We start from the raw sequence: 27934 nt of genomic DNA, 5'->3' as shown, positions 1-27934 counted from the left end.
CTATTCATGTGGATGGTATTTCACATGTACCACCTGCCTAAACAGTGTTTGTGACCAAGTACACCCCTTTGTGACCTCTTTCAGCAAGATAATGCGCCCTGCTACACTAGAAAAAATGGTTCACGAATGGTTTGAGAGAAACAAAGAGTTTCACGTGTTGGCTTGGCCTCCAAATTTTCCAGATCTTAATCCATCAAGCATCTGTGGGATGTGCTGGAAAAACATGTACAATCCATGGAGGCCTCACCTCACAACTTACAGGAATTTAAGGATCTGCTACTAATGGCTTGGAGGCAGATACCAGAGTGTACCTTCAGAGGTCTAGTGGCGTCCATGCCTCGAAAGGTCAGGGTTGTTTTGGCAGCAAAAGGGCGACCTACACAGTATTAGGTGGGTGGTCATAATGCTACAGCTGATTGGTGTAAGGTGACTATACAATCTGATTATACAGCCTTCTTTAGATCTACCATCAGTTATGTAGTGCAAGGGCATGCCTGATTTGAAACCAATAAAGTGGATGGTTTAGGTCCTGGGTTTTCGATTACTTTATGTTATGGTAACTACTTGAACTAAAAGGGAGGGTTAATCTCTTCAGCAGAGACATAGGGGTTTATTTGCTAAAGGCAAATCCACTTTGCACTTGGAAGTGCAGTCGCTGTAGATCTGAGGGGGACATGCAAGGAAAAAAAAAAACAGCATTTTTGCTTGTACACGATTGGATAAAATCAGCAGAGCTTCCCCTCATTTCACATTTTCCCCTCAGATCTACAGCGACTGCACTTGCAGTGCAAAGTGGATTTGCCTTTAGTAAATCAACCCCCATAGTAGTAAAAAACTGACAAGGATTATAATACTTCAACACTGTATTCAAAACTAAAAAAATTGTTTTGTTAGAAACCTGCTTCTCCTCTCCGTCTTGCGGGCATTCAGCGGCTGCAGAAGAAAAAAAAAGCATTGGTTCGTCCATATGCCGCCCTTCTTATCCAGGTCCTTCTGCCCCCAGGCCCCTGCAGCTCCTCCAGCTTTCCCCCCTCCCCTCTTCTGCTGGCTTCTCTGCTCTGCATCCTGACACTCCTCCCCCAGCATCTGGCAGAAGAGGGGAGGGGGAAGTCATTTACTGACTCCTTTGTTTTTCTAAGTGGACAGAGTCTGATTGGTACTGATCACTGACTCTTGTCTATATGTAACTGAAGCATAGTAAACTGTTTTTTAATGAACGGTAAGCTCTGTACAGAGCTATTCCTGTCCATTCACTCTGCAGCTGAGGTCTGTGTCCCCAATCTCCTTTCTCAAAGGTGAGACAAATATCAGAGGTCTGTTTAGACCCCAATATCTCACCAAAGACCTCCCAATGGGGGTCCTAAAAAAAAAATTGTAAGAAAAAAATACAATAAAATAACCTACTGCCACCAGTGGCAGAACTACTGGGGTCACACTTGCAACTGCGCTCTGGTGTTCTGCCACCATGTGGGGGAGCCCATAAGATGACAGGTAAGGGGTCAGGATCAGAAGGAAGGGCCCTGGCAGTGGGTCAGGGAGGCCCTTCATGGTTTCTTACACCGGGGCCCTGAAGATTTTAGTTATGCCCCTGGTAGTGAAGTTAGGAATGCCTCAGCCATTTGGGGGTTTTTTTTGTTTTGTTTTTTAGGGGTCACTTACCTTTGAATACATCCCATGTCCTATGCTGCTCCACTACTAGCTGAATGACATTACGGCTAGAACTTTGCAGGAAGTGACATACAGAAAACCACTCTGCCCAACAAAGACACATTGCCCCTACTGGTTCATGGTTCTTCTTGCTGGAGGCTCTGACATGGGAAACAAAGACCTGCCTCTATCACAATGGCTTCCTCCAGACAGAGACAGTGCCAAACGAGGCATGGTAAGCCCGTAAGGGGGGGGGTGGGGGGGGGGGGGGGGTGAGAGAATCAGCTCCAGGGAAAACACGGTCAATTCTGATGCCTAGTCCTTTGTCGTCCTCCAGCCTATTTGGGCATAGCTTCTAGAGTTCAGTTCCTTTTTAAAATGATTTTGGCTCCAAATCACATTGCATGAATTAGAGGGTTCTGATCCTCTTCTGCCTGTCAGGGACTGGCTGTATGGAAGTGTGACTGTACCTCCTCGGCAGGTGCTCAGTCCCTATCCTGAAATTCCCTAATGGAACTCAATAGAAAAATCTGACAAAAAAATCACCAAAATGTTCTGCTTTTGTGGGCTTTTTTAATTTTTTTATTAAAACCTGTAATGAAACTCAGTTTATATTCAAGTTAGATTAATGAAATTTGTGGGAGTCAGATTGTTAAATCATGTTAAAGCGTTTGTTACCCCAACACTTCATATACCTGAGATGTGGCTGCTGTACCATGTACTTGTATGAGAAAGTATCCTGTTCTCTTTGTATTGCTTCCTTTATGTGAAATGCCTGGTGTTCCTGTTGGTCACCTTGCTTTCCTATTAAAAACTGGCCACACTAAGCAGGAGAGCACACCATGGTCAGCTCTCTAGCTATGCTGGTAACTCAATGCACTCTCCTCCAATGATCAGACTTGCCCTGATGCCCCCCCCCCCCCTCCTTTGCACAGCCATTCACTGGAATGCTGTTGTTTCTTCTCCCCCAACTCCTATGCAGCTAAGAACAGAAGGAATGTGATCACTTGGAAAAGGGTATTTATAATGTTTTTTTTAGTCTGTACAAAAATGTTTTGCCTTTCATTTCTATTGTAAACTGAATGGGTTGTTTTATAAGGTGATCATTTACAGTCACTTAAAGTTTCTGGTCTCAAAGGGATGCAGATTTTCTCATTACAACCCCCTGACTTTGCCAAACTCTGTAACAAATAATGACCCTCCTATCTACAATGTGTGTGTATATACACTCACCGACCACTTTATTAGGTACACCTGTTCAATTGCTTGGTAACACAAATTGCTAATCAGCCAATCACATGGCAGAAACTCAATGCAAGTTAGGCATCTAGGCGTGGTGAAGGCGAGAACCATCATTGGCAGAAGCGCAGTAATATAATCGGGAGGTGTCCCTAGAATGGAGGTGCTCCTCAGTGACTTCCCTGACAAAGGAGCACCTGGGGCATGTCCCTGGCAGAGAGGATGAGTTGGGGCATGTCCCTAAAAAGAAGGATCCCCTGGGGGCTGTCCTTGACATCAATGAGCACCTGGGGTATGTTCCTAGAACACAGAAGCACCTTAATGATGGGCCTGGCAATGAGGAGCACCTGGAGGATGTCCATAGAAAGGAGAAGCACCTGGTGGATGTCTCTGCAAATAAGGAGCACTTGAGGGATGCCTGGAAATATAGAGCACCTATGGGATGTCTCTAGAACGGAAGCATCTGGAGGATGTCCATAGCAAGGAGCAGCACCTGGAGATGTCCCTGGCAACTAGGAACACCTGGGGATGGCTCTGGAAATGAGGAGCACCCGGGGATGGCTCTGGAAATGAGCACCTGAGGGGATGTTTCTGGAACGGAGAAGCACCTGGAGGATTTCCATAGAAAAGAAAAGCACCTGGGGGGTGTCTCTGGAAATGAGGATCATCTGAAGGATGTCTATAGAAAGGAGAAGCACCTGGGGCATGTCTCTGGCAACAAGGAACCATCTGCGGGATGTCTGGAAACGAGGAGCACCTGTGGTATGTCTCTGGAAATGAGGAGCACCTGGGGAATGTCTCTGGAAACGAGGAGCACCTGGGGGATGTCTCTGGAAATGAGGAGCACCTGGGGGATGTCTCTGGAAACGAGGAGCACCTGGGGGATGTCTCTGGAAACGAGGAGCACCTGGGGGATGTCTCTGGAAACGAGGAGCACCTGGGGGATGTCTCTGGAATAGAGATGCACATGGAGGATTTCCATAGAAAAGAGAAGCACCTGGGGGATGTCTCTGGAAATGAGCACATGAAAGATATCCATAGAACGGAGAAGCACATGGGGCAAGTCTCTGGCAACGAGGAACCACCTGGGGGATGTCTCTGGAAATGAGGAGCAACGGTGGAATGTCTCTGGAAATGAGAAGCACCTGTGGAATGTCTCTGGAAACGAGAAGCACCTGGGGAATGTCTCTGGAAACGAGAAGCACCTGGGGAATGTCTCTGGAAACGAGGAGCACCTGGGGAATGTCTCTGGAAATGAGCACCTGAAGGATATCAATAGAACTGAGAAGCACCTGGGGCAAGTCTCTGGCAACAAGGAACCACCTGGGGGATGTCTCTGGAAATGAGGAGCACCTGTGGAATGTCTCTGGAAACGAGGAGCACCTGGGGGGTGTCTCTGGAAAGGAGGAGCACCTGGGGGGTGTCTCTGGAAACGAGGAGCACCTGGGGGGTGTCTCTAGAATGGACAAGCACCTGGGGGATGTCTCTAGAATGGAGAAGCACCTGGGGGATGTCTCTAGAATGGACAAGCACCTGGGGGATGTCCATAGATAGAAGCACCTGGGGATGTCCATAGATAGGAGAAGCACCTGGGGAATGTCTCTGGAAATGAGGAGCACCCGGGGAATGTCTCTGGAAAGGAGGAGCACCCGGGGAATGTCTCTGGAAAGGAGGAGCACCTGGGGAATGTCTCTAGAATGGACAAGCACCTGGGGGATGTCCATAGATAGGAGAAGCACCTGGGGATGTCCATAGATAGGAGAAGCACCTGGGGAATGTCTCTGGAAATGAGGAGCACCCGGGGAATGTCTCTGGAAAGGAGGAGCACCTGGGGAATGTCTCTGGAAAGGAGGAGCACCTGGGGAATGTCTCTAGAATGGACAAGCACCTGGGGGGTGTCCATAGATAGGAGAAGCACCTGGGGATGTCCATAGATAGGAGAAGCACCTGGGGAATGTCTCTGGAAATGAGGAGCACCCGGGGAATGTCTCTGGAAAGGAGGAGCACCTGGGGAATGTCTCTGGAAAGGAGGAGCACCTGGGGGATGTCTCTAGAATGGACAAGCACCTGGGGGATGTCCATAGATAGGAGAAGCACCTGGGGATGTCCATAGATAGGAGAAGCACCTGGGGAATGTCTCTGGAAATGAGGAGCACCCGGGGAATGTCTCTGGAAAGGAGGAGCACCTGGGGAATGTCTCTGGAAAGGAGGAGCACCTGTGGAATGTCTCTGGAAACGAGGAGCACCTGGGGGATGTCTCTGGAAACGAGGAGCACCTGGGGGATGTCTCTGGAAACGAGGAGCACCTGGGGGATGTCTCTGGAAACGAGGAGCACCTGGGGGATGTCTCTGGAAACGAGGAGCACCTGGGGGATGTCTCTGGAAACTAGGAGCACCTGGGGGATGTCTCTAGAATGGAGAAGCACCTGGGGGATGTCCATGGATGGGAGAAGCACCTGGAGATGTCTCTGAAAATGAGGAGCACCCAGGGGTGTCCCTAAGGCCTCAAGTACACTGCTGCTGGTAAAAGGACGTTTAGGTGCAGTTGGGCATTTTTTTCAACTGCTCCTGAACTCTCCTCTGTTATCTTATCAGTACATGTACACAGGGTCGTTTATGGTCATTTCTAGGCAGTGAGTTTAGAGGCCTTTTTTGGAAAGCAAAAACATGAGTTAAGACGCTGATTGTAGAGGCATTTCAAGCGCCAAGCGCTTCTAAACGCTGTAACTCGCATTTAGCCGCATTACGTTTTTCATTTTTGGCTATTTTGAAAAAAAAAACAGTTTTTTTTTTTCAAACGCTTCTAAACGTAAAATTGGCAAAACGCGGCAAAACTGACGTTTTAAACGTGGGTTACTATCTGTCAAGTTAAATCCTTCAGGAGAGATTGTAAAAACGTCCCGCGTACATGAAGCCTAACAATGAGGAGGACCTGGGGGATGTCATTAGAGAATAAGAGCATCAGAGGATGTTTCTGGCAACGAGAAGCACTTGCAGGATGTCTCTAGCAACAAGGAGCACTTGGGAGATGTCCCTAGAGGGGAGACATACCTGAGGATGTCCCTGGAAATAAGGAGAACCTGAGGATGTCCCTGGAAATGAGGAGAGCCTGAGGGTGTCCCTGGAAATGAGGAGAGCCTGAGGGATGTCCCTGGAAATGAGGAGAGCCTGAGGGATGTCCCTGGAAATAAGGAGAAACTGAGGGATGTCCCTGGAAATAAGGAGAACCTGAGGGATGTCCCTGGAAATAAGGTGAACCTGAGGGTTGTCCCTGGAAATAAGGAGAACCTGAGGGATGTCCCTGGAAATAAGGAGAACCTGAGGGATGTCCCTGGAAATAAGGAGAACCTGAGGGATGTCCCTGGAAATAAGGAGAACCTGAGGGATGTCCCTGGAAATAAGGAGAACCTGAGGGTTGTCCCTGTAAATAAGGAGAACCTGAGAGATGTTCCTGCAAATAAGGAGAACCTGAGGGATGTCCCTGGAAAGAAGGAGAAACTGAGGGATGTCCCTGGAAATAAGGAGAACCTGAGGGATGTCCCTGGAAATAAGGTGAACCTGAGGGTTGTCCCTGGAAATAAGGAGAACCTGAGGGATGTCCCTGGAAATAAGGAGAACCTGAGGGATGTCCCTGGAAATAAGGAGAACCTGAGGGATGTCCCTGGAAATAAGGAGAACCTGAGGGATGTCCCTGGAAATAAGGAGAACCTGAGGGATGTCCCTGGAAATAAGGAGAACCTGAGGGTTGTCCCTGTAAATAAGGAGAACCTGAGAGATGTTCCTGCAAATAAGGAGAACCTGAGGGTGTCCCTGGAAAGAAGGAGAACGTGAGGGTGTCCCTGGATATAAGGAGAACCTGAGGGTGTCTCTGGAAAGAAGGAGAACCTGAGGGTGTCTCTGGAAAGAAGGAGAACCTGAGGGTGTCCCTGGCAACGAGAAGCACCTGAGGGATGTCCCTAGAAAATAGAAGCACCCAGGGGGTGTCCCTGGCTACAAAGAGCAACTGAGGGAATCACCTAGAAAGGAGTATCTGAGAGATGTCCCTAGAAAGGAGAATCACCTTGGGGGTGTCCCTGGCAACGAGGAGCCCCGGGGGGGGGGGGGGGCGGAGGGTGTGTCTCTGGCAGTGTCCCCCCCCCCCCCCCTCCTCCTCCCTCCTCCCTCCTCCCTCCTCCCTCAGGTGATCCGCAGAGTAGATCTGGGTGGGGCCGGTGTCTTATCGAATTCAGTCCCCTATCATATAGTGTCCTCCTTGTACTGCGCAGGCGCAGTACGGAGGACAAAAGAGACGCCGAAAGTCTCCGAAGTTCAACAGCTGATCGTCAGCTGTACACGGCGCCTGCGCATTTATTCTTACCCTAGGTCCAGGATCATTCCCTACTATCCAAGTGGACATAGAGTTAGAATAAATATTTGCCGAGCGCAGCGAGGCCGTGCCCGAAGCGTGGCGAGCGAAGCGAGCCCGCGAGGGGCCCTCTTACACTGCCATCACTAACAGGTGCCCGAGCGCCGTGTACAGCTGATGGTCAGCTGATCAACTTCGGGCATTTTCGGCATCTCCTGCTCCTCCGTACTGCGCAGGCGCTGCGCCTGCGCAGTACGAGGCGGACACTATCTGATACGAGGACACTATATGGCAGAACACCGGCCCGCCTTGTACTGTGAGCGGCAGACAAGCCTGCTCTACAGCGCCTCTAATGGCCCCCATAGGAATTGCCTCTCCCCGCCTGGAATGGTCTTCTAGAAAATGGCCGCCGGAAGTCTCGTGTCGCTCGGCGCTTTTGCATGACGGTGGCTTCAGGATGAGTGCGTGTTTCCGGTGCGCGGCGACGTCATCTCTGGGTGCCCGGAAACAACAAGGGAAAGAGCTCGGAGGCTGCTCGGGGGACCCCCAACGTCTGGGAGGATGGAAGGAGATTATTTCACGGGCGGAGGGGGCATTGTGGGAGACTGGGAGGAGAGAGGAGCGGTAAGTCGCAGATCTGAATGTCTGGGTATTGGAGCCTCCTCCACACACACAGCTTTGTATTGCAGGTCATAGCCTGATTATAAAATGCACCTATCACAAGGAGAACGTGGGCTTCCATTGCTGGCTTTTCTGTCTCCTACCTGAGTATTGATATCCAGAGAGAAGGAGAGATCTGCAATGGCAGCCTCCTGGGGTTTAATCTTGCAGTATACCGGTTTTCATGCTATCATTCACATGAACTGATCCCCCCTCCCCCCATTAGTGTTTATATGGAACCTGGCTGGATATTTGGAAGCTGCCAGCCCTGTTAGACTTAGTCTGGCACTGGGAAGGGGGTGAGGGAGACCAGTCTGGAGTCCAGGTTGGTGGAATATCACCAGGTAGTGGTGTGAAGTGATCGATCTCCCGGAGAAGTACAGCACACACCGATCAGGAGGTCGGTATTGTATCTCCCGCTGACCTTTTCTAGTTGTAGTAATCCTTCTGCTGAGGAATTCCAGGCAAACTCTTATTTATTTTTCCCTTTTTAGAATGGGGAAGAATCACGTTTTTGTTTTAGCTGTTCATTCTGCCGGTGACCTCCATTGGGGAGATTTCTCCTCACCTCCCTCTTTCTGTGACACCCATACAAGAAAGCATTAGTTCCCGCTGGAGGAATGTAGCTTCACTTCTTATCCTAAAGGCAATAAAAACCCGATGAGGACTCCAGCCAGTGCTGTGCCTAGGCCGACAAGGCCCAGACCTAGGGGGGGCCGTATTAAAGGGACGCACTAGCGTGGGCACCCAGGACATCTGCTGTCCGGGGTCCCCACGTGCGGTGATTCCCCTTTTGTTGCAGCTGTCACGTCTCTCCCCCCACTGACAGCCGGATACAGTTCACGGAGGATCCTACTCCCCGGCTCCAAAGTTCTGATGTACGCGGACAAGAGAAGTAGGAGGAGGGGAGGAGGGAGATTTCACTGCAAGAGCCGCAGTGATGATCTGAGGTCTGTGTAAAGTTTATAGATGCTGTGGAGGTGGACAAAGCAAAAGGAAGGAGGGGGGGCTGGTAACAGATGCACACATGGGGGGTGGGGTAAGGGGATATGTTTTGGGGGGTTGCTTTGAGAGGGGAGAGGACATGTGCACAAGTACACTAGCACATTTCTTCTTCACTCCCAAAGCGCCCCCCCAAAACATATCCCCCAAATCAAAAGATGCCGCATCCCACTCTCCTCATCCCGCAAAGATGATGGGGCCGGGTCATATTTAAATTAAGGGGTGCACGAGTTTACTAAGGCCTAGGGCAGCACAAAACCTAAATACACCACTGACTCCAGCCCTGTTCTATCCAAAACTAAATAATAAGCATTTGGATGAGGTTGGAATTTATTGCTGCAGATATTACGGATGGGCAGCGCTGTTTGAAAACCGGAAGACAGAAGTGTTATGTATGTACCCTTTAAATAGAGCGTTTAACACTTTAAGCGCCTGTCTACCGAGGTATGTTTATATACTGCAGCTGTGAGCTCCGTACCGCCATTAACAGCTGGTGAGGGGCTTTCCAATTAAAGTGATAGAGCTGCCCAACCGGTGCACTTGTAGCTGGTGGTTAGGAGTGTGGAATGCTGGGAAGTGGTGTCATGTGACTGTTTTATATCCTAGCAATGCCTGAAAGAGTTGCACTTTAATGATCCATGTGCTGGTTGTGTGGCAGGATGAAGAGTATACAGAAGGGGAGGATGATGCTGAGGTGCAGCAGGAATGTCTGGAGAAATTGGGCAGTCGTGACTACATCATGGAACCCGCCATATTTAACTCCTTGAAGAGGTCAGTGCAGCTGAGGTCATATGAACCTGCACAGATGTACACTATAGAAAGTCACCCATTGAGCCCTGTACATGCCTTTTTAGTAGCCTTCAGACCCCCCCCCCCCCACCCCCCTCCCTGGATCGTCAGAGCCCCACCCTCCCCCCTCCCTGGATCGTCAGAGCCCCACCCTCCCCCCTCCCTGGATCGTCAGAGCCCCACCCTCCCCCCTCCCTGGATCGTCAGAGCCCCACCCTCCCCCCTCCCTGGATCGTCAGAGCCCCACCCTCCCCCCTCCCTGGATCGTCAGAGCCCCACCCTCCCCCCTCCTGGATCGTCAGAGCCCCACCCTCCCCCCTCCCTGGATCGTCAGAGCCCCACCCTCCCCCCCTCCCTGGATCGTCAGAGCCCCACCCTCCCCCCTCCCTGGATCGTCAGAGCCCCACCCTCCCCCCTCCCTGGATCGTCAGAGCCCCACCCTCCCCCCTCCCTGGATCGTCAGAGCCCCACCCTCCCCCCTCCCTGGATCGTCAGAGCCCCACCCTCCCTGGATCGTCAGAGCCCCACCCTCCCTGGATCGTCAGAGCCCCACCCTCCCTGGATCGTCAGAGCCCCACCCTCCCTGGATCGTCAGAGCCCCACCCTCCCCCCTCCCTGGATCGTCAGAGCCCCACCCTCCCCCCTCCCTGGATCGTCAGAGCCCCACCCTCCCCCCTCCCTGGATCGTCAGAGCCCCACCCTCCCCCCTCCCTGGATCGTCAGAGCCCCCCCTCCCTGGATCGTCAGAGCCCCCCCTCCCTGGATCGTCAGAGCCCCCCCTCCCTGGATCGTCAGAGCCCCACCCCCCACTGGATCCTTAAAGCCACACCCCCTGGATCGTCAGAGCCCCACCCCCCCTCCCTGGATCGTCAGAGCCCCCCCACCCCTCCCTCCCTGGATCGTCAGAGCCCCCCCACCCCTCCCTCCCTGGATCGTCAGAGCCCCCCCACCCCTCCCTCCCTGGATCGTCAGAGCCCCACCCCCCCTCGATTGTCAGAGCTCCACCCGCCCTTGATCCTTAAAGCCCCACCCTCCCGGATCGTCAGAGCCCCACCCTCCCCCCTCCCTGGATCGTCAGAGCCCCACCCTCCCCCCTCCCTGGATCGTCAGAGCCCCACCCTCCCCCTCCCTGGATCGTCAGAGCCCCACCCTCCCCCCTCCCTGGATCGTCAGAGCCCCACCCTCCCCCCTCCCTGGATCGTCAGAGCCCCACCCTCCCCCCTCCCTGGATCGTCAGAGCCCCCCCCTCCCTGGATCGTCAGAGCCCCCCCTCCCTGGATCGTCAGAGCCCCCCCTCCCTGGATCGTCAGAGCCCCCCCTCCCTGGATCGTCAGAGCCCCCCCTCCCTGGATCGTCAGAGCCCCCCCCTCCCTGGATCGTCAGAGCCCCCCCTCCCTCCCTGGATCGTCAGAGCCCCCCCTCCCTCCCTGGATCGTCAGAGCCCCCCCTCCCTCCCTGGATCGTCAGAGCCCCCCCTCCCTCCCTGGATCGTCAGAGGCCCCCCCCCTCCCTGGATCGTCAGAGGCCCCCCCCCTCCCTGGATCGTCAGAGGCCCCCCCCCTCCCTGGATCGTCAGAGGCCCCCCCCCTCCCTGGATCGTCAGAGGCCCCCCCCTCCCTGGATCGTCAGAGGCCCCCCCCCTCCCTGGATCGTCAGAGGCCCCCCCCCTCCCTGGATCGTCAGAGGCCCCCCCCCTCCTGGATCGTCAGAGGCCCCCCCCCTCCCTGGATCGTCAGAGGCCCCCCCCCTCCTGGATCGTCAGAGGCCCCCCCCCTCCCTGGATTGTCAGAGGCCCCCCCCCTCCCTGGATTGTCAGAGGCCCCCCCCCTCCCTGGATTGTCAGAGGCCCCCCCCCTCCCTGGATTGTCAGAGGCCCCCCCCCCTCCCTGGATTGTCAGAGGCCCCCCCCCCTCCCTGGATTGTCAGAGGCCCCCCCCCTCCCTGGATTGTCAGAGGCCCCCCCCCTCCCTGGATTGTCAGAGGCCCCCCCCCTCCCTGGATTGTCAGAGGCCCCCCCCCTCCCTGGATTGTCAGAGGCCCCCCCCCTCCCTGGATTGTCAGAGGCCCCCCCCCTCCCTGGATTGTCAGAGGCCCCCCCCCTCCCTGGATTGTCAGAGGCCCCCCCCCTCCCTGGATTGTCAGAGGCCCCCCCCCTCCCTGGATTGTCAGAGGCCCCCCCCCCTCCCTGGATTGTCAGAGGCCCCCCCCCTCCCTGGATTGTCAGAGGCCCCCCCCTCCCTGGATTGTCAGAGGCCCCCCCCCTCCCTGGATTGTCAGAGGCCCCCCCCCTCCCTGGATTGTCAGAGGCCCCCCCCCTCCCTGGATTGTCAGAGGCCCCCCCCCTCCCTGGATTGTCAGAGGCCCCCCCCCTCCCTGGATTGTCAGAGGCCCCCCCCCTCCCTGGATTGTCAGAGGCCCCCCCCCTCCCTGGATTGTCAGAGGCCCCCCCCCTCCCTGGATTGTCAGAGGCCCCCCCCCTCCCTGGATTGTCAGAGGCCCCCCCCTCCCTGGATTGTCAGAGGCCCCCCCCCTCCCTGGATTGTCAGAGGCCCCCCCCCTCCCTGGATTGTCAGAGGCCCCCCCCCTCCCTGGATTGTCAGAGGCCCCCCCCCTCCTGGATTGTCAGAGGCCCCCCCCCTCCCTGGATTGTCAGAGGCCCCCCCCCTCCCTGGATTGTCAGAGGCCCCCCCCCTCCCTGGATTGTCAGAGGCCCCCCCCCTCCCTGGATTGTCAGAGGCCCCCCCCCTCCCTGGATTGTCAGAGGCCCCCCCCCTCCCTGGATTGTCAGAGGCCCCCCCCCTCCCTGGATTGTCAGAGGCCCCCCCCCTCCCTGGATTGTCAGAGGCCCCCCCCCTCCCTGGATTGTCAGAGGCCCCCCCCCTCCCTGGATTGTCAGAGGCCCCCCCCCTCCCTGGATTGTCAGAGGCCCCCCCCCCTCCCTGGATTGTCAGAGGCCCCCCCCCTCCCTGGATTGTCAGAGGCCCCCCCCCTCCCTGGATTGTCAGAGGCCCCCCCCCTCCCTGGATTGTCAGAGGCCCCCCCCCTCCCTGGATTGTCAGAGGCCCCCCCCCTCCCTGGATTGTCAGAGGCCCCCCCCCTCCCTGGATTGTCAGAGGCCCCCCCCCTCCCTGGATTGTCAGAGGCCCCCCCCCTCCCTGGATTGTCAGAGGCCCCCCCCCTCCCTGGATTGTCAGAGGCCCCCCCCCTCCCTGGATTGTCAGAGGCCCCCCCCCTCCCTGGATTGTCAGAGGCCCCCCCCCTCCCTGGATTGTCAGAGGCCCCCCCCCTCCCTGGATTGTCAGAGGCCCCCCCCCTCCCTGGATTGTCAGAGGCCCCCCCCCTCCCTGGATTGTCAGAGGCCCCCCCCCTCCTGGATTGTCAGAGGCCCCCCCCCTCCCTGGATTGTCAGAGGCCCCCCCCCTCCCTGGATTGTCAGAGGCCCCCCCCCTCCCTGGATTGTCAGAGGCCCCCCCCCTCCCTGGATTGTCAGAGGCCCCCCCCCTCCCTGGATTGTCAGAGGCCCCCCCCCTCCCTGGATTGTCAGAGGCCCCCCCCCTCCCTGGATTGTCAGAGGCCCCCCCCCTCCCTGGATTGTCAGAGGCCCCCCCCCTCCCTGGATTGTCAGAGGCCCCCCCCCTCCCTGGATTGTCAGAGGCCCCCCCCCTCCCTGGATTGTCAGAGGCCCCCCCCCTCCCTGGATTGTCAGAGGCCCCCCCCCTCCCTGGATTGTCAGAGGCCCCCCCCCCTCCCTGGATTGTCAGAGGCCCCCCCCCTCCCTGGATTGTCAGAGGCCCCCCCCCTCCCTGGATTGTCAGAGGCCCCCCCCCTCCCTGGATTGTCAGAGGCCCCCCCCCTCCCTGGATTGTCAGAGGCCCCCCCCCTCCCTGGATTGTCAGAGGCCCCCCCCCTCCCTGGATTGTCAGAGGCCCCCCCCCTCCCTGGATTGTCAGAGGCCCCCCCCCTCCCTGGATTGTCAGAGGCCCCCCCCCTCCCTGGATTGTCAGAGGCCCCCCCCCCTCCCTGGATTGTCAGAGGCCCCCCCCCTCCCTGGATTGTCAGAGGCCCCCCCCCTCCCTGGATTGTCAGAGGCCCCCCCCCTCCCTGGATTGTCAGAGGCCCCCCCCCCTCCCTGGATTGTCAGAGGCCCCCCCCCCTCCCTGGATCGTCAGAGCGCCCCCCCCCCCCCCCTGGATCGTCAGAGCGCCCCCCCCCCCCCCCCTGGATCGTCAGAGCGCCCCCCCCCCCCCCTGGATCGTCAGAGCGCCCCCCCCCTCCCTGGATCGTCAGAGCGCCCCCCCCCTCCCTGGATCGTCAGAGCGCCCCCCCCTCCCTGGATCGTCAGAGCGCCCCCCCCTCCCTGGATCGTCAGAGCGCCCCCCCCCTCCCTGGATCGTCAGAGCGCCCCCCCCCTCCCTGGATCGTCAGAGCGCCCCCCCCCCCCCTGGATCGTCAGAGCGCCCCCCCCCCTCCCTGGATCGTCAGAGCGCCCCCCCCCCCCTCCCTGGATCGTCAGAGCGCCCCCCCCCCTCCCTGGATCGTCAGAGCGCCCCCCCCCCTCCCTGGATCGTCAGAGCGCCCCCCCCCTCCCTGGATCGTCAGAGCGCCCCCCCCCCTCCCTGGATCGTCAGAGCGCCCCCCCCTCCCTGGATCGTCAGAGCGCCCCCCCCCCCCTCCCTGGATCGTCAGAGCGCCCCCCCCCCCTCCCTGGATTGTCAGAGCGCCCCCCCCCCCTCCCTGGATTGTCAGAGCGCCCCCCCCCCCCTCCCTGGATTGTCAGAGCGCCCCCCCCCCTCCCTGGATCGTCAGAGCCCCCCCCTCCCTGGCCCTGGATCGTCCGAGCCCACCCCCCCTGGATCGTCAGAGCCCCCCCACCCCCCCTTCCCTGGATCGTCAGAGCCCTACCACACACCCCCCCCTGTATCGTCAGAGCCACCCCACTCCCCTGGATCGTCAGAGCCCCCCCACCACCCCACTCCCCTGGATCGTCAGAGCCCCCCACCACCCCCCTCCCTGGATCGTCAGAGCCCCCCCACCACCCCCCCTCCCTGGATCGTCAGAGCCCCCCCACCACCACCCCCTCCCTGGATCGTCAGAGCCCCCCCCACCACCCCCCCTCCCTGGATCGTCAGAGGCCCCCCCCTCCCTGGATCGTCAAAGCCCCCCCACCACCCCCCCTCCCTGGATCGTCAGAGCCCCCACCACCCCCCCTCCCTGGATCGTCAGAGCCCCCACCACCCCCCCTCCCTGGATCGTCAGAGCCCCACCCCTCCCTCCCTGGATCCTCAAAGCCCCACCCCCCTGGATTGTCAGAGCCCCACCCCCCACTGGATCCTTAAAGCCCCACCCCCTGGATCGTCAGAGCCCCACCCCCCCTCCCTGGATCGTCAGAGCCCCCCCACCCCTCCCTCCCTGGATCGTCAGAGCCCCCCCACCCCTCCCTCCCTGGATCGTCAGAGCCCCACCCCCCCCTCGATTGTCAGAGCTCCACCCGCCCTTGATCCTTAAAGCCCCACCCTCCGGATCGTCAGAGCCCCACCCCACCCCTCCCTGGATCGTGGGGCAGGGCTCTGAAGATCCAGGGGGGGGGGTGCCCCCCTGGATCCTCAGAGCCCCCCCCGGATCCTCAGAGATCCTCAGAGCCCCCCCCCCCCGGATCCTCAGAGCCCCCCCGCCCCCCCCCTCCCCCCCCCATTGATCCTCAGAGCAACCCCCCCCCGGATCCTCCAAACCCCACGTGTTCTGTTATGGCAGCTTTAACTAGGATGTCAGTACTTTGGAGTGCTACAACCTGGACCTAACTATTGGTGGTGAGCCTGTGTTTTCCATCCATGTGGAGCTAGAATCCAATGTGTGTCTTTATGCCGGGTGCAGGCTAAGTATTATACAAATGTAACACTTCCAGGTATTTATTACCTCTCACAGAGATCACAGCACTCTGCCCACACCAGTGCCCTCATCTGTTTTCTCCCCAGAAGGATGAAACTTTCTTTTTTCAGACATCATTCAGGGTCACCATCTACTTCCTGGACTCGGATGACAGCTCGGTTTTATAATCATGTAAATCTTGGTGACTGTGCAGTTCCTGGCCGTGCTCATAAATCATCTGACACAGATCAGCCCCTGTCCTAGCCTCTCACTTTGATAGTGACTGGCTACAAAGTTAAGCCAACCATAGATGGACCAAATCTCAGCCAGCTCAGCAGGGACCAGCCTAGATTTGATCCATGTTTATGCAGGCTGGTTGTACTGAAGTTGATGCATTGATCAACTTCAGTACATTCAGACTGTCAGATTTTTGGAATACAGCTATAGGAATCAAGCGATTTTTCTTTCCTGCAACTAGGAATGAAAATCGAATCATCTATGGCCTGCCTTACAGTGTAAGTTATCACTGTGAGAGAGGAGACTGCCTGCAGCAGACCGATAACATTATCTTAACCTAAGCAAAGGGCTGATTTTTTTTTTTTTTTTTTTAGGTTGCACCAATACTGTTTTTTTTTTATCGGCGAGTACCTATACTTTCGGTTAAGTACTCGCCGATACCGAGTAGCGATACTTTGCAGTGTGATTTGCGTCCAAACAAAATAGATGGGGGAGCGTGGTCTGAACATGGCCGAGTAAGGACGTGTTCTTGTGGAGCTCCTGATCCATCCTGGCCTACCCAGCTCAATCTCAGTGATAATACTCTGATACTCCCCGGCATGTACTCTGCTGGGAAACGAAGGGGGAAAAAACAGAAACAAAATAGATGGGCGCAAGTCGCACTGCAAATGATCGTATGCAATTTCCCCCACCGTGTGTGTGTATGGGTGGAAAGGGAAGCGCCATCTAGTGGGCAGTTTAAAAAATTATATATTATAACTCGCATGCAAAATCTGCATAGTGTCCTGTTTCCGCTGATGATAGAATACCAAGGCCGCTGGAGAAGTTCCGGGACCCCTGTGGGTATAGGGTGGAAGTGATGTCAGCTGGGGGGAGGCTGCTGCCTCTACATTTTCTGCAGCCCTGTGAGCACCTCCAGCGGCCCTGGTTTTCTATCATCAGCAGAAACGGGACACTATGCAGATTTTGCATTTGACCAGATATGTACTTAATGCGAGTTGAATTTTTTGTATTAAACAGCCCACTAGATGGCGCTATCATCTCTATACACACACACATGAGTGGTGGGGGAAAATGCATGCAAGTCAGACAGGAATCGCACTGCATTCCTGTTCAAATCGCATGCAATTCTTTGCAGTGCAGTTTGCGCCCATTCATTGTGTATTTACACAAATCGCACTGCAAACTATCAGTTTCGGTATCAGGAGCATTTTCACGTGTACTGATACTCATGAAAATGCTTGGTATCGGCATCGGAGCATCCCTCATTTTTTATTGATAAAGGTGCAGTATCAAAATGATATTGTTGGTGAATAAATTTTATGCAGACTTGAAAATGTTACTGAAAGGTCCACTTCATCTAGTCAGTAGCAAGATATAAGAAGCAGAAGGTGATGGAACAAAGCATAGGCTTCCTAGCTGAAGTCAGTATTTATGTAATAGAACACCCCAAGTTTCAGGGCTCCCATAAAGGCTATTAACCACTTGCCGACCGCCTCACGTCTATATACGTGAGCAGAATGGCACGGGCAGGAAAATCACGTACCCATATGTGATTGCCTTCCCGCGGGGGGGGGGGGGTCTGATCGGACCCCCCCCCCCCCCCCCCGGTGCCAGCGGCGGTCGGCATTTGTCTGGGAGCATTGAGAGGCGAGGGGGAGGCCATCCGATCGTGGCCCCCCCCCTCGCGATCGCTCCCAGCCAATGAGAGACATCCCCTGCCTGTGTATAGTACACACAGGCAGAGGATGTGATGTAATCTCTCCTCGGCTCGGCAGTTTCCGTTCCGGCGCCGAGGAGAGAAGACATCTGAGTAAGTGTAACACACACAGCAGAACATGCCAGGCATACATTACACCCCCGATCGCCCCCCGATCCCCCCCAATCACCCCTCCCCCCCCATCATAAACTGACACCAAGCAGGTTTTTTTTTTGTTTTTGTTTTTTTTCCCTGATTACTGCATGGTGTCAGTTTGTGACAGTTAGAAGTGGTAGGGCAGTTAGTGGTAGCCCCCTTTAGGTCTAGGGTACCCCCCTAACCCCCCCTAAAAAAGTTTTAACCCCTTGATCACCCCCCATCACCAGTATCGCTAAGCGATCATTTTTCTGATCGCTGTATTAGTGTCACTGGTTCCGCTAGTTAGGGACGTAAATATTTAGGTTCGCCGTCAGCGTTTTATAGCGACAGGGACCCCCATATACTACCTAATAAATGTTTTAACCCCTTGATTGCCCCCTAGTTAACCCTTTCACCACTGATCACCGTATAACCGTTACGCATGACGCTGGTTGGTTCGTTTACTTTTTATAGTGTCAGGGCACCCGCCGTTTATTACCGAATAAAGGTTTAGCCCCCTGATCGCCCGGCGGTGATATGCGTCGCCCCAGGCAGCGTCAGATTTGCGCCAGTACCGCTAACACCCACGCACGCACCGTACACCTCCCTTAGTGGTATAGTATCTGATCGGATCAATATCTGATCCGATCAGATCTGTACTAGCGTCCCCAGCAGTTTAGGGTTCCCACAAACGCAGTGTTAGCGGGATCATCCCAGATACCTGCTAGCACCTGCGTTTTTCCCCTCCGCCCAGCCCAGCACAGCCCACCCAAGTGCAGTATCGATCGATCACTGTCACTTACAAAACACTAAACGCATATCTGCAGCGTTCGCAGAGTCAGGCCTGATCCCTGCGATCGCTAACAGTTTTTTTTGTAGCGTTTTGGTGAACTGGCAAGCACCAGCGGCCTAGTACACCCCGGTCGTAGTCAAACCAGCACTGCAGTAACACTTGGTGACGTGGCGAGTCCTATAAGTGCAGTTCAAGCTGGTGAGGTGGCAAGCACAAGTAGTGTCCCGCTGCCACCAAAAAAGACAAACACAGGCCCGTCGTGCCCATAGTGCCCTTCCTGCTGCATTCGCCAATCCTAATTGGGAACCCACCGCTTCTGCAGCACCCGTACTTCCCCCATTCACATCCCCAACCAAATGCAGTCGGCTGCATGAGAGTCATTTTCTTTATGTCCTCCCGAGTACCCCTACCCAACGAACCCCCCCCCCCCCCAAAAAAGATGTCGTGTCTGCAGCAAGTGCGGATATAGGCGTGACACCCGCTGTTATTGTCCCTCCTGTCCTGACAATCCTGGTCTTTGCATTGGTGAATGTTTTGAACGCTACCATTCACTAGTTGAGTATTAGCGTAGGGTACAGCATTGCACAGACTAGGCACACTTTCACAGGGTCTCCCAAGATGCCAATCGCATTTTGAGAGACCCGAACCTGGAACCGGTTACAGTTATATAAGTTACAGTTACAAAAAAAGTGTAAAAAAAAAAAAAACACAAACAAAAATATAAAATAAAAAAAAAAATAGTTGTCGTTTTATTGTTCTCTCTCTCTCTATTCTCTCTATTGTTCTGCTCTTTTTTACTGTATTCTATTCTGCAATGTTTTATTGTTATTATGTTTTATCATGTTTGCTTTTCAGGTATGCAATTTTTTATACTTTACTGTTTACTGTGTTTTATTGTTAACCATTTTTTTGTCTTCAAGTACGCCATTCACGACTTTGAGTGGTTATACCAGAATGATGCCTGCAGGTTTAGGTATCATCTTGGTATCATTCTTTTCAGCCAGCGGTCGGCTTTCATGTAAAAGCAATCCTAGTGGCTAATTAGCCTCTAGACTGCTTTTACAAGCCGTGGGAGGGAATGTCCCCCCCCCCCCCCCCCACCATCCTCCGTGTTTTTTTCTGGCTCTCCTGTCTCAACAGGGAACCTGAGTATGCAGCCGGTGATTCAGCCAGCTGACCATAGAGCTGATCAGAGACCAGAGTGGCTCCAAACATCTCTATGGCCTAAGAAACCGGAAGCTACGAGCATTTTATGACTTAGATTTCCCCGGATGTAAACAGCGCCATTGGGAAATTGGGGAAGCATTTTATCACACCGATCTTGGTGTGGTCAGATGCTTTGAGGGCAGAGGAGAGATCTAGGGTCTAATAGACCCCAATTTTTTCACTACCTATTGCTATCATAGGGGATATTTACATTCCCTGAGATAACAATAAAAATGATTTCAAAAAAAAAATGAAAGGAACAGTTTAAAAATAAGATAAAAAAGCAAAAACATAATAAAGAAAAAAAAAAAAAAGCACCCCTGTCCCCCCTGCTCTCGCGCTAAGGCGAACGCAAGCGTCGGTCTGGCGTCAAATATAAACAGCAATTGCACCATGCATGTGAGGTATCACCGCGAAGGTCATATCGAGGGAAGTAGGGAAGTAGACCTCCTCTGTAAATCTAAAGTGGTAACCTTTAAAGGCTTTTAAAAATGTATTTAGTTTGTCGCCACTGCACGTTTGTGCGCAATTTTAAAGCATGTCATGTTTGGTATCCATGTACTCGGCCTAAGATCACCTTTTTTATTTCATCAAACATTTGGGCAATATAGTGTGTTTTAGTGCATTAAAATTTAAAAAAAGTGTGTTTTTTCCCCAAAAAATGCGTTTGAAAAATCGCTGCGCAAATACTGTGTGAAAAAAAAAATTAAACACCCACCATTTTAATCTGTAGGGCATTTGCTTTAAAAAAATATATAATGTGTGGGGGTTCAAAGTAATTTTCTTGCAAAAAAAAATAATTTTTTCATGTAATCAAAAAGTGTCAGAAAGGGCTTTGTCTTCAAGTGGTTAGAAGAGTGGGTGATGTGTGACATAAGCTTCTAAATGTTGTGCATAAAATGCCAGGACAGTTTAAAACCCCCCCAAATGACCCCATTTTGGAAAGTAGACACCCCAAGCTATTTGCTGAGAGGCATGTCGAGTCCATGGAATATTTTATATTGTGACACAAGTTGCGGGAAAGAGACAATTTTTTTTTTTTTTTTTTTGCACAAAGTTGTCACTAAATGATATATTGCTCAAACATGCCATGGGAATATGTGAAATTACACCTAATGATTATAAATTCTGTTGCTTCTCCTGAGTACGGGGATACCACATGTGTGGGACTTTTTGGGAGCCTAGCCGCGTACGGGACCCCGAAAACCAAGCACCGCCTTCAGGCTTTCTAGGGGCGTAAATTTTTGATTTCACTCTTCACTGCCTATCACAGTTTCGGAAGCCATGGAATGCCCAGGTGGCACAAACCCCCCCCAAATGACCCCATTTTGGAAAGTAGACACCCAAAGCTATTTGCTGAGAGGTATAGTGAGTATTTTGCAGACCTCACTTTTTGTCACAAAGTTTTGAAAATTGAAAAAAGAAAAAAAAAAAGTTTTTTCTGGTCTTTCTTCATTTTCAAAAACAAATGAGAGCTGCAAAATACTCACCATGCCTCTCAGCAAATAGCTTGGGGTGTCTACTTTCCAAAATGGGGTCATTTGGGGGGGGGGGTTGTGCCATCTTGGCATTTTATGGCCTTCAGTTTGGTTTTCGGGGTCCCGTACGCGGCTAGGCTCCCAAAAAGTCCCACACATGTGGTATCCCCGTACTCAGGAGAAGCAGCTGAATGTATTTTGGGGTGCAAATCCACATATGCCCATGGCCTGGGTGAGCAATATATCATTTAGTGACAACTTTTTGTAATTTTTTTTTTTTTTTTTGTCATTATTCAATCACTTGGGACAAAAAAAATGAATATTCAATGGGCTCAACATGCCTCTCAGCAAATTCCTTGGGGTGTCTACTTTCCAAAATGGGGTCATTTGGGGGGGGGTTGTACTGCCCTGCCATTTTAGCACCTCAAGAAATGACATAAGCAGTCATAAACTAAAAGCTGTGCAAATTCCAGAAAATGTACCCTAGTTTGTAGACGCTGTAACATTTGCGCAAACCAATAAATATACGCTTATTGACATTTTTTTTTTACCAAAGACATGTGGCCGAATACATTTTGGCCTAAATGTATGACTAAAATTGAGTTTATTGGATTTTTTTTATAACAAAAAGTAGAAAATATCATTTTTTTTTTTTCAAAATTTTCGGTCTTTTTCCGATTATAGCGCAAAAAATAAAAACGGCAGAGGTGATCAAATACCATCAAAAGAAAGCTCTATTTGTGGGAAGAAAATGACGCAAATTTCGTTTGGGTATAGCATTGCATGACCGCGCAATTAGCAGTTAAAGCGACGCAGTGCCAAATTGTAAAAAGTGCTCTGGTCAGGAAGGGGGTAAATCCTTCCGGGGCTGAAGTGGTTAATGGTATCTATAGCACCTCTGACTCTTTGCACTAACATTCGATTATCGCTTTGTAATGTACAGATTTGTTGGGTCACTATTGTTTACAATTCTAAACCCTAGTTGTAAACCGTCCTTTCTCCATGTTTGTGCCTCCAGGTATTTCCAGGCCGGCGGCTCCCCAGAGCACGTCATACAGCTGCTGTCCGAGAATTACACCGCTGTGGCGCAGACAGTGAATTTGTTAGCTGAATGGCTGATCCAGTCAGGTTTGTTAATGCAGAATGTGGCTTATGACAAAAGAAATCGTACAGCATATAATAATGGGGCAGATTTTTTCTATATGGAGTTATGAGGCTTTATATACATTATCTCATAAAAGTGAGTACTCCCCTCACATTTTTTTTGTAAATATTTTATTATATCTTTTCATGTGACAACACTGAAGAAATGACACTTTGCTACAATATAAAGTAGTGAGTGTACAGCTTGTATAACAGTGTAAATTTGCTGTCCCCTCAAAATAACTCAACACACAGCCATTAATGTCTAAACCGCTGTCAACAAAAGTGAGTACACCCCTAAGTGAAAATGTCCAAATTGGGCCCAAAGTGTCAATATTTTGTGTGGCCACCATTATTTTCCAGCACTGCATTAACCCTCATGGGCATGGAATTCACCAGAGCTTCACAGGTTGTCACTGGAGTCCTCTTCTACTCCTCCATGATGACATCACAGAGCTGGTGGATGTTAGAGACCTTGTGCTCCTCCACCTTCCGTTTTGAGGATGCCCCACAGATGATCAATAGGGTTTAGGTCTGGAGACATACTTGGCCAGTCCATCACCTTTACCCTCAGCTTCTTTAGCAAGGCAGTGGTCATCTTGGAGGTTTGTTTGGGGTGGTTATCATGTTGGAATAATTCTAAAGAAAAAATTTGCGATAGGTGAACAAATAATTGAGTGATGAATAAATGAAACAACCTGTGAAAGGTATCCTGCAGCTGAACACTATAACCCTGATAGGGGGCACAGATAAACATATACAGAAAGAAGTGCAGTGCTGGATAAATAATATTGTGACAAACTTAAATATTTTACAAAAGGTGCAAATAAAATAGATATAAATATGTGATCAAAAATAAGTGACCTTAAATCTTAAGAATTAAAAAAATAATATAAAAATTGAAACAAATAATAATAAAACATGTTAATATAATTTCAAAATCCTTGTGTCCATATATTGTTAAACAATGTGAAGTGATCAAAGTACCCACTGTCCTGGAGGTGAGCACTTTGGAGCGTTAATCGGACATCTGTGAGGGAAATATCCTTTCTATGACGGATGAGGTTCACCTGCTGGAGGAAAAAACCCAAGGATTTCAGTGTTTGGTGTCATTATGCCTTTTTAAAAGGGCTTTCTGGTAAGCCTTTAGTCTTCTCAAGGTGACGGTCATATACTGCGGTGGAAGTCACTCATATACTTCTGTAGCGAAGTCACTTTCATCACTTCACATTGTTTAACAATATATGGACACAAGGATTTTGAAATTATGTTAACATGTTTTATTTTTTTTTTCAATTTTTATATAATTTTTTTAATTTTTAAGATTTAACATCACTTATTTTTGATCACGTATTTATGTCTATCATGTTGGAATACTCCCCTGCGGCCCAGTCTCTGAAGGGAGGGGATCATGCTCTGCTTCAGTATGTCACAGTACATGTCGACATTCATGGTTCCCTCAATGAACTGTAGCTCCCCAGTGCCGGCAGCACTCATGCAGCCCCAGACCATGACCCTCCCACCACCATGCTTGACTGTAGGCAAGACACACTTGTCTTTGTACTCCTCACCTGGTTGCCACCACACACGCTTGACACCATCTGAACCAAATAGGTTTATCTTGGTCTCATCAGACCACAGGACATGGTTCCAGTAATCCATGTCCTTAGTCTGCTTCAGCAAACTGTTTGCGGGCTTTCTTGTGCATCATCTTTAGAAGAGGCTTCCTTCTGGGATGACAGCCATGCAGACCAATTTGATGCAGCGTGCAGCATATGGTCTGAGCACCGGCAGGCTGACCCCCCACCCCTTCACCCTCTGCAGCAATGCTGGCAGCACTCATATGTCTATTTCCCAAAGACAACCTCTGGAAATGACATTGAGCACGTGCACTCAACTTCTTTGGACGACCATGGTGAGACCTGTTCTGAGTGGAACATGTCCTGTTAAACCTCTGTATGGTCTTGGCCACCGTGCTGCAACTCAGTTTCAGGGTCTCGGCAATCTTCTTATAGCCTAGGCCATCTTTATGTAGAGCAACAATTCTTTTTTTCAGATCCTCAGAGAGTTCTTTGCCAATGAGGTGCCATGTTGAACTTCCAGTGACCAGTATGAGAGAGGGAGAGCAATAACTAGGGTTGCACCGATACATAGTATTTACACGAGTATCGGTACTCATGCAAATGCACCGATACCTGAAACCAATACTTCCAGGCTCGGCTCTTTGAGCTGTCAGTGGGTCCCCCCAGTGTTAAAGAAGTCTGGTAATTGGAGCTGTCAAAAAAAAAAAAAAAGCAGCTGTCAATGTTTATTACCAACATTGCTCAGCCCTGAAACACTAAAATAAAAAGAAACATTGTTTCTTTTTGTATATTTCTGTTTCTTTATCTGCATATCAAAGGGATGAACAAATGTTCCTCTGTTTAACCCCTTAATAACCCTTAATTTACTCTAATCAGCCTTAATTAACTCCCTATTCTCCTCCATTTAATTATTATTTTCCTGCTTTTTTTTTTCTTTTGTTCATGTCTATTTTATAAATGATAAACTTTTTTTTTTTTTTTTTTTTTTGCTTTGTTAGTGAATACTTTTACACATTTATATTAACAACATATATTTACACATTTCACATTGAAAAAGCGCTAAATTAAAAAAAAAAAATCTATTTATTTCATTTGTAAATAACTTTTCAATGCTTTGCACTATTGCTGACAGCTGAAGTTAAAACCTGCTCCCCATTCACGCCTGAGACCTTGTAACATTAATGAGCCACATGACACCGGGTAGGGAAAATTACTAATGCTGGCCATACACTATACAGAAAATCGGCCGAACCCATTTTCGAAAAACGAACGTTCGACCGTGACCGCAAACGATCGTGCCATCATATAATGACCGATAAATTGTTCAGTGGACATGAATAAATAATTTTTTGTTCGTTTTTTTACATATACCTAGTGCAGACAGTTCGGACGGGAAACACATTAACCTTGCAATTTATCGTACGTTCGGCAGAAATTTTCCAAACTTCCCGTTCGTTTTTTTCCCACAAAAACGTCACAATTATCGATTTGTGCCCATTAATTTGCCGAAAAACGAACTAAGTGTCTATACGAAAGATTTTTCGGCCGATTTTTCGTATAGTGTATGGCCAGCATTAGTGTGCCCAATTTGGACATTTTCCAAATTTGTCCTCACTTTTGTGAGATACTGTACAGGAGTTATAGCTGTTGATGAGCTACAAAGCTTAGAATGCTGGTACATGTAGTTTTTCAGCAGCTTACAGGTTTTGTGTTTTACAGGTGTGGAGCCAGTGCAGGTGCAGGAAACAGTGGAGAACCATCTGAAAAGTCTGCTCATTAAACACTTTGATCCACGTAAAGCAGATTCCATCTTCACAGAGGAAGGAGAGGTAACAGTCATAGAGATTTTACTTTACTGTATGTCCCAGCCCTTCTGAAAACCCATCATAGTCCCACAATATTGCATACATTAAACGCTCATATATCCATGCACATTCCTACACCTGCAGAAAACTCTCAGACAATTATTAAAGTATTTGTTTTGGAATGCATGGGGAAGGATCACAACCCATATTAGGTTTTTACTTGACTGGAGCTCTTTTAGATACATTTCTCCATGCTTCCTGTTACAGTGATACTGGTTTCACCAAACCGGAAGTGAGGTTAAATCTTCAGCAGAGAGACAGACAGCAATAATAAGCTGTTAGTTTTTTTTTTGTATTTCATTAGTTTCATTACAAATTCAGATGAGAAATCAATACAATGTATATTATGAGAATATTTACCGTATTTATCGGCGTATAACACGCACCGGCGTATAACACGCACCCCAATTTAGGAGGGAATTTTAAGGAAAAAAAAACTTTTAGGAGGGAAGTTGAAGGAAAAAAAACTTACATTTAAATGCCCATCATTGCAGCCTTCTCAGTGCAGCCATCCCCAGTGCAGCCTTCTCAGTGCAGCCTTCTCAGTGCAGCCTTCTCAGTGCAGCCTTCTCAGTGCAGCCTTCTCAGTGCAGCCTTCTCAGTGCAGCCTTCCCAGTGCAGCCATCCCCAGTGCAGCCATCCCCAGTGCAGCCATCCCCAGTGCAGCCATCCCCAGTGCAGCCTTCGATCCCCTGTCCTGAGCTTTAAAATCGCCGACCGCGATTTGAAAATGGCGCAGCCGGCGCCGAAATACACGAGCCGGTCCTCGGCTCTTTCCGGCGGCTCTCGTTCACTTTCGGCTCCACTCGTAGTCCCGAGCGGAGCTATCCGAACCTAGCCGAGTAGGTTCGGATAGCTCCGCTCGGGACTACGAGTGGAGCCGAAAGTAAACGAGAGCCGCCGGAAAGAGCCGAGGACCGGCTCGGTGTATTGCGGCGCCATTTTCAAATCGCGGTCGGCGATTTTAAAATTGTGACAGCTCGGGATCGCAGGGGATCGGCGTATAACACGCACCTGCGACTTTCCCCTGATTTTAAGGGGAAAAAAGTGCGTGTTATACGCCGATAAATACGGTACTTATATAACCTGCATTGTCCTCTGTTTAAGACGCCAACATTTTCCTCCTTTCTCTCCCCCCCCCCCCCCCCCCCAGGGGAATAGAAGGAAGGAGGGAAGGGACATAAAAAAGGAGAGAAGAGAGGGGGGGGTGGCAGGGAGACAAGAAGAAAACCCTGCGACTAAAAAATTGAAATAAATAAATACTAATAAGTAATTAATAAATGGATCAGTAAATACTAAATAAGTGTTGAACCATGTTCTGTTAGCAACCAATGCTTAAAATTAAATAATATTCCTCCAAATATAAAAACACAGCATCTCTAACTCTCTAAGGGTCAGTAATTATATCATAATACAGTGTGGTGGTCTTGAATTCTAACCAACTTGCCCACGTCTTAAAGTATTTATCAATTAGACCTCATTCATATTTTATTTCTTCCAATAAACAGAGCTCATCAACCCTTCGTAACCATTGGAAAAGAGAGGGTATAGTTTGTTGTCCCCAAAGGGTTGGAATCAAATATTTAGCAGCATTTAGTAAATATGGGGTCACAGATTTCTTATATTGACCTATTAGTTCCGTCGCACAATGTAACAAAAACTTCAATGGTTCAGGTCTAATTACTTTGCCCTGTATCAGAGAAATTATGTCTGCCAACTCCTCCCAAAATGGTCGTATCGCAGGGCAAAACCACCCTATATGACCATGCGTTGCTCGGCCTCCACACTCTCTCCTACACAAGGGCGAATTTGACTTCTACATGGCGAGAAGTTGGACTGGTGCATTATGTCATTGGGTAAGAAGTTTCTGACTCCCAACGACCTGTGTAATCTGAGTTACTGAACTTTGTAAGGTCAATAAAACCCTATAGGGGTTTTACTTTCCTTAAGGAAAAAAAAAAAACAAAACCTTTTTATTTGTTGTTGCCGCTGTGGATTTTCCCTCAGTTCCAGTATGGCTGCTGTCATGAGTACAGTAAGTGAGGGGAATGTGTTCAGCATCAATGGGTATCCACCAAAGGTATAGTGACCAAGGATCACAAACGGTTCCTCCCAATGTTATATGTTGCAAATGGAATCACACTATGTGGCCCATTCTTTTTCCTTTTGCAACATATAACATTGGGAGGAACCGTTTTTGATCCTTGGTCACTGTACCTTTGGTGGATACCCATTGTTGCTAAAA

At 51.0% G+C, this 27934-nt stretch overlaps 1 protein-coding gene across 1 annotated transcript in view; it reads left to right on the top strand.

Moving 5' to 3' along the window:
- The first annotated feature begins 7679 nt into the window (after nucleotides 1-7679).
- NELFCD (negative elongation factor complex member C/D) overlaps nucleotides 7680-27934 on the top strand; it is a 32185-nt gene continuing 11930 nt past the window's right edge. The window contains exons 1-4 of the mRNA XM_073607564.1: nucleotides 7680-7855; nucleotides 9552-9664; nucleotides 22117-22226; nucleotides 25544-25653. Of these exons, the coding sequence (XP_073463665.1) occupies nucleotides 7793-7855; nucleotides 9552-9664; nucleotides 22117-22226; nucleotides 25544-25653 (396 nt within the window). The 5' untranslated portion in view covers nucleotides 7680-7792. The remainder of the gene's footprint in view (nucleotides 7856-9551; nucleotides 9665-22116; nucleotides 22227-25543; nucleotides 25654-27934) is intronic.

The sequence above is a fragment of the Aquarana catesbeiana genome, linkage group LG12, assembly GCF_042186555.1.
Source record: "Aquarana catesbeiana isolate 2022-GZ linkage group LG12, ASM4218655v1, whole genome shotgun sequence".
Lineage (NCBI taxonomy): Eukaryota > Metazoa > Chordata > Amphibia > Anura > Ranidae > Aquarana > Aquarana catesbeiana.
This window is presented reverse-complemented; position numbering and strand designations above follow the sequence as displayed.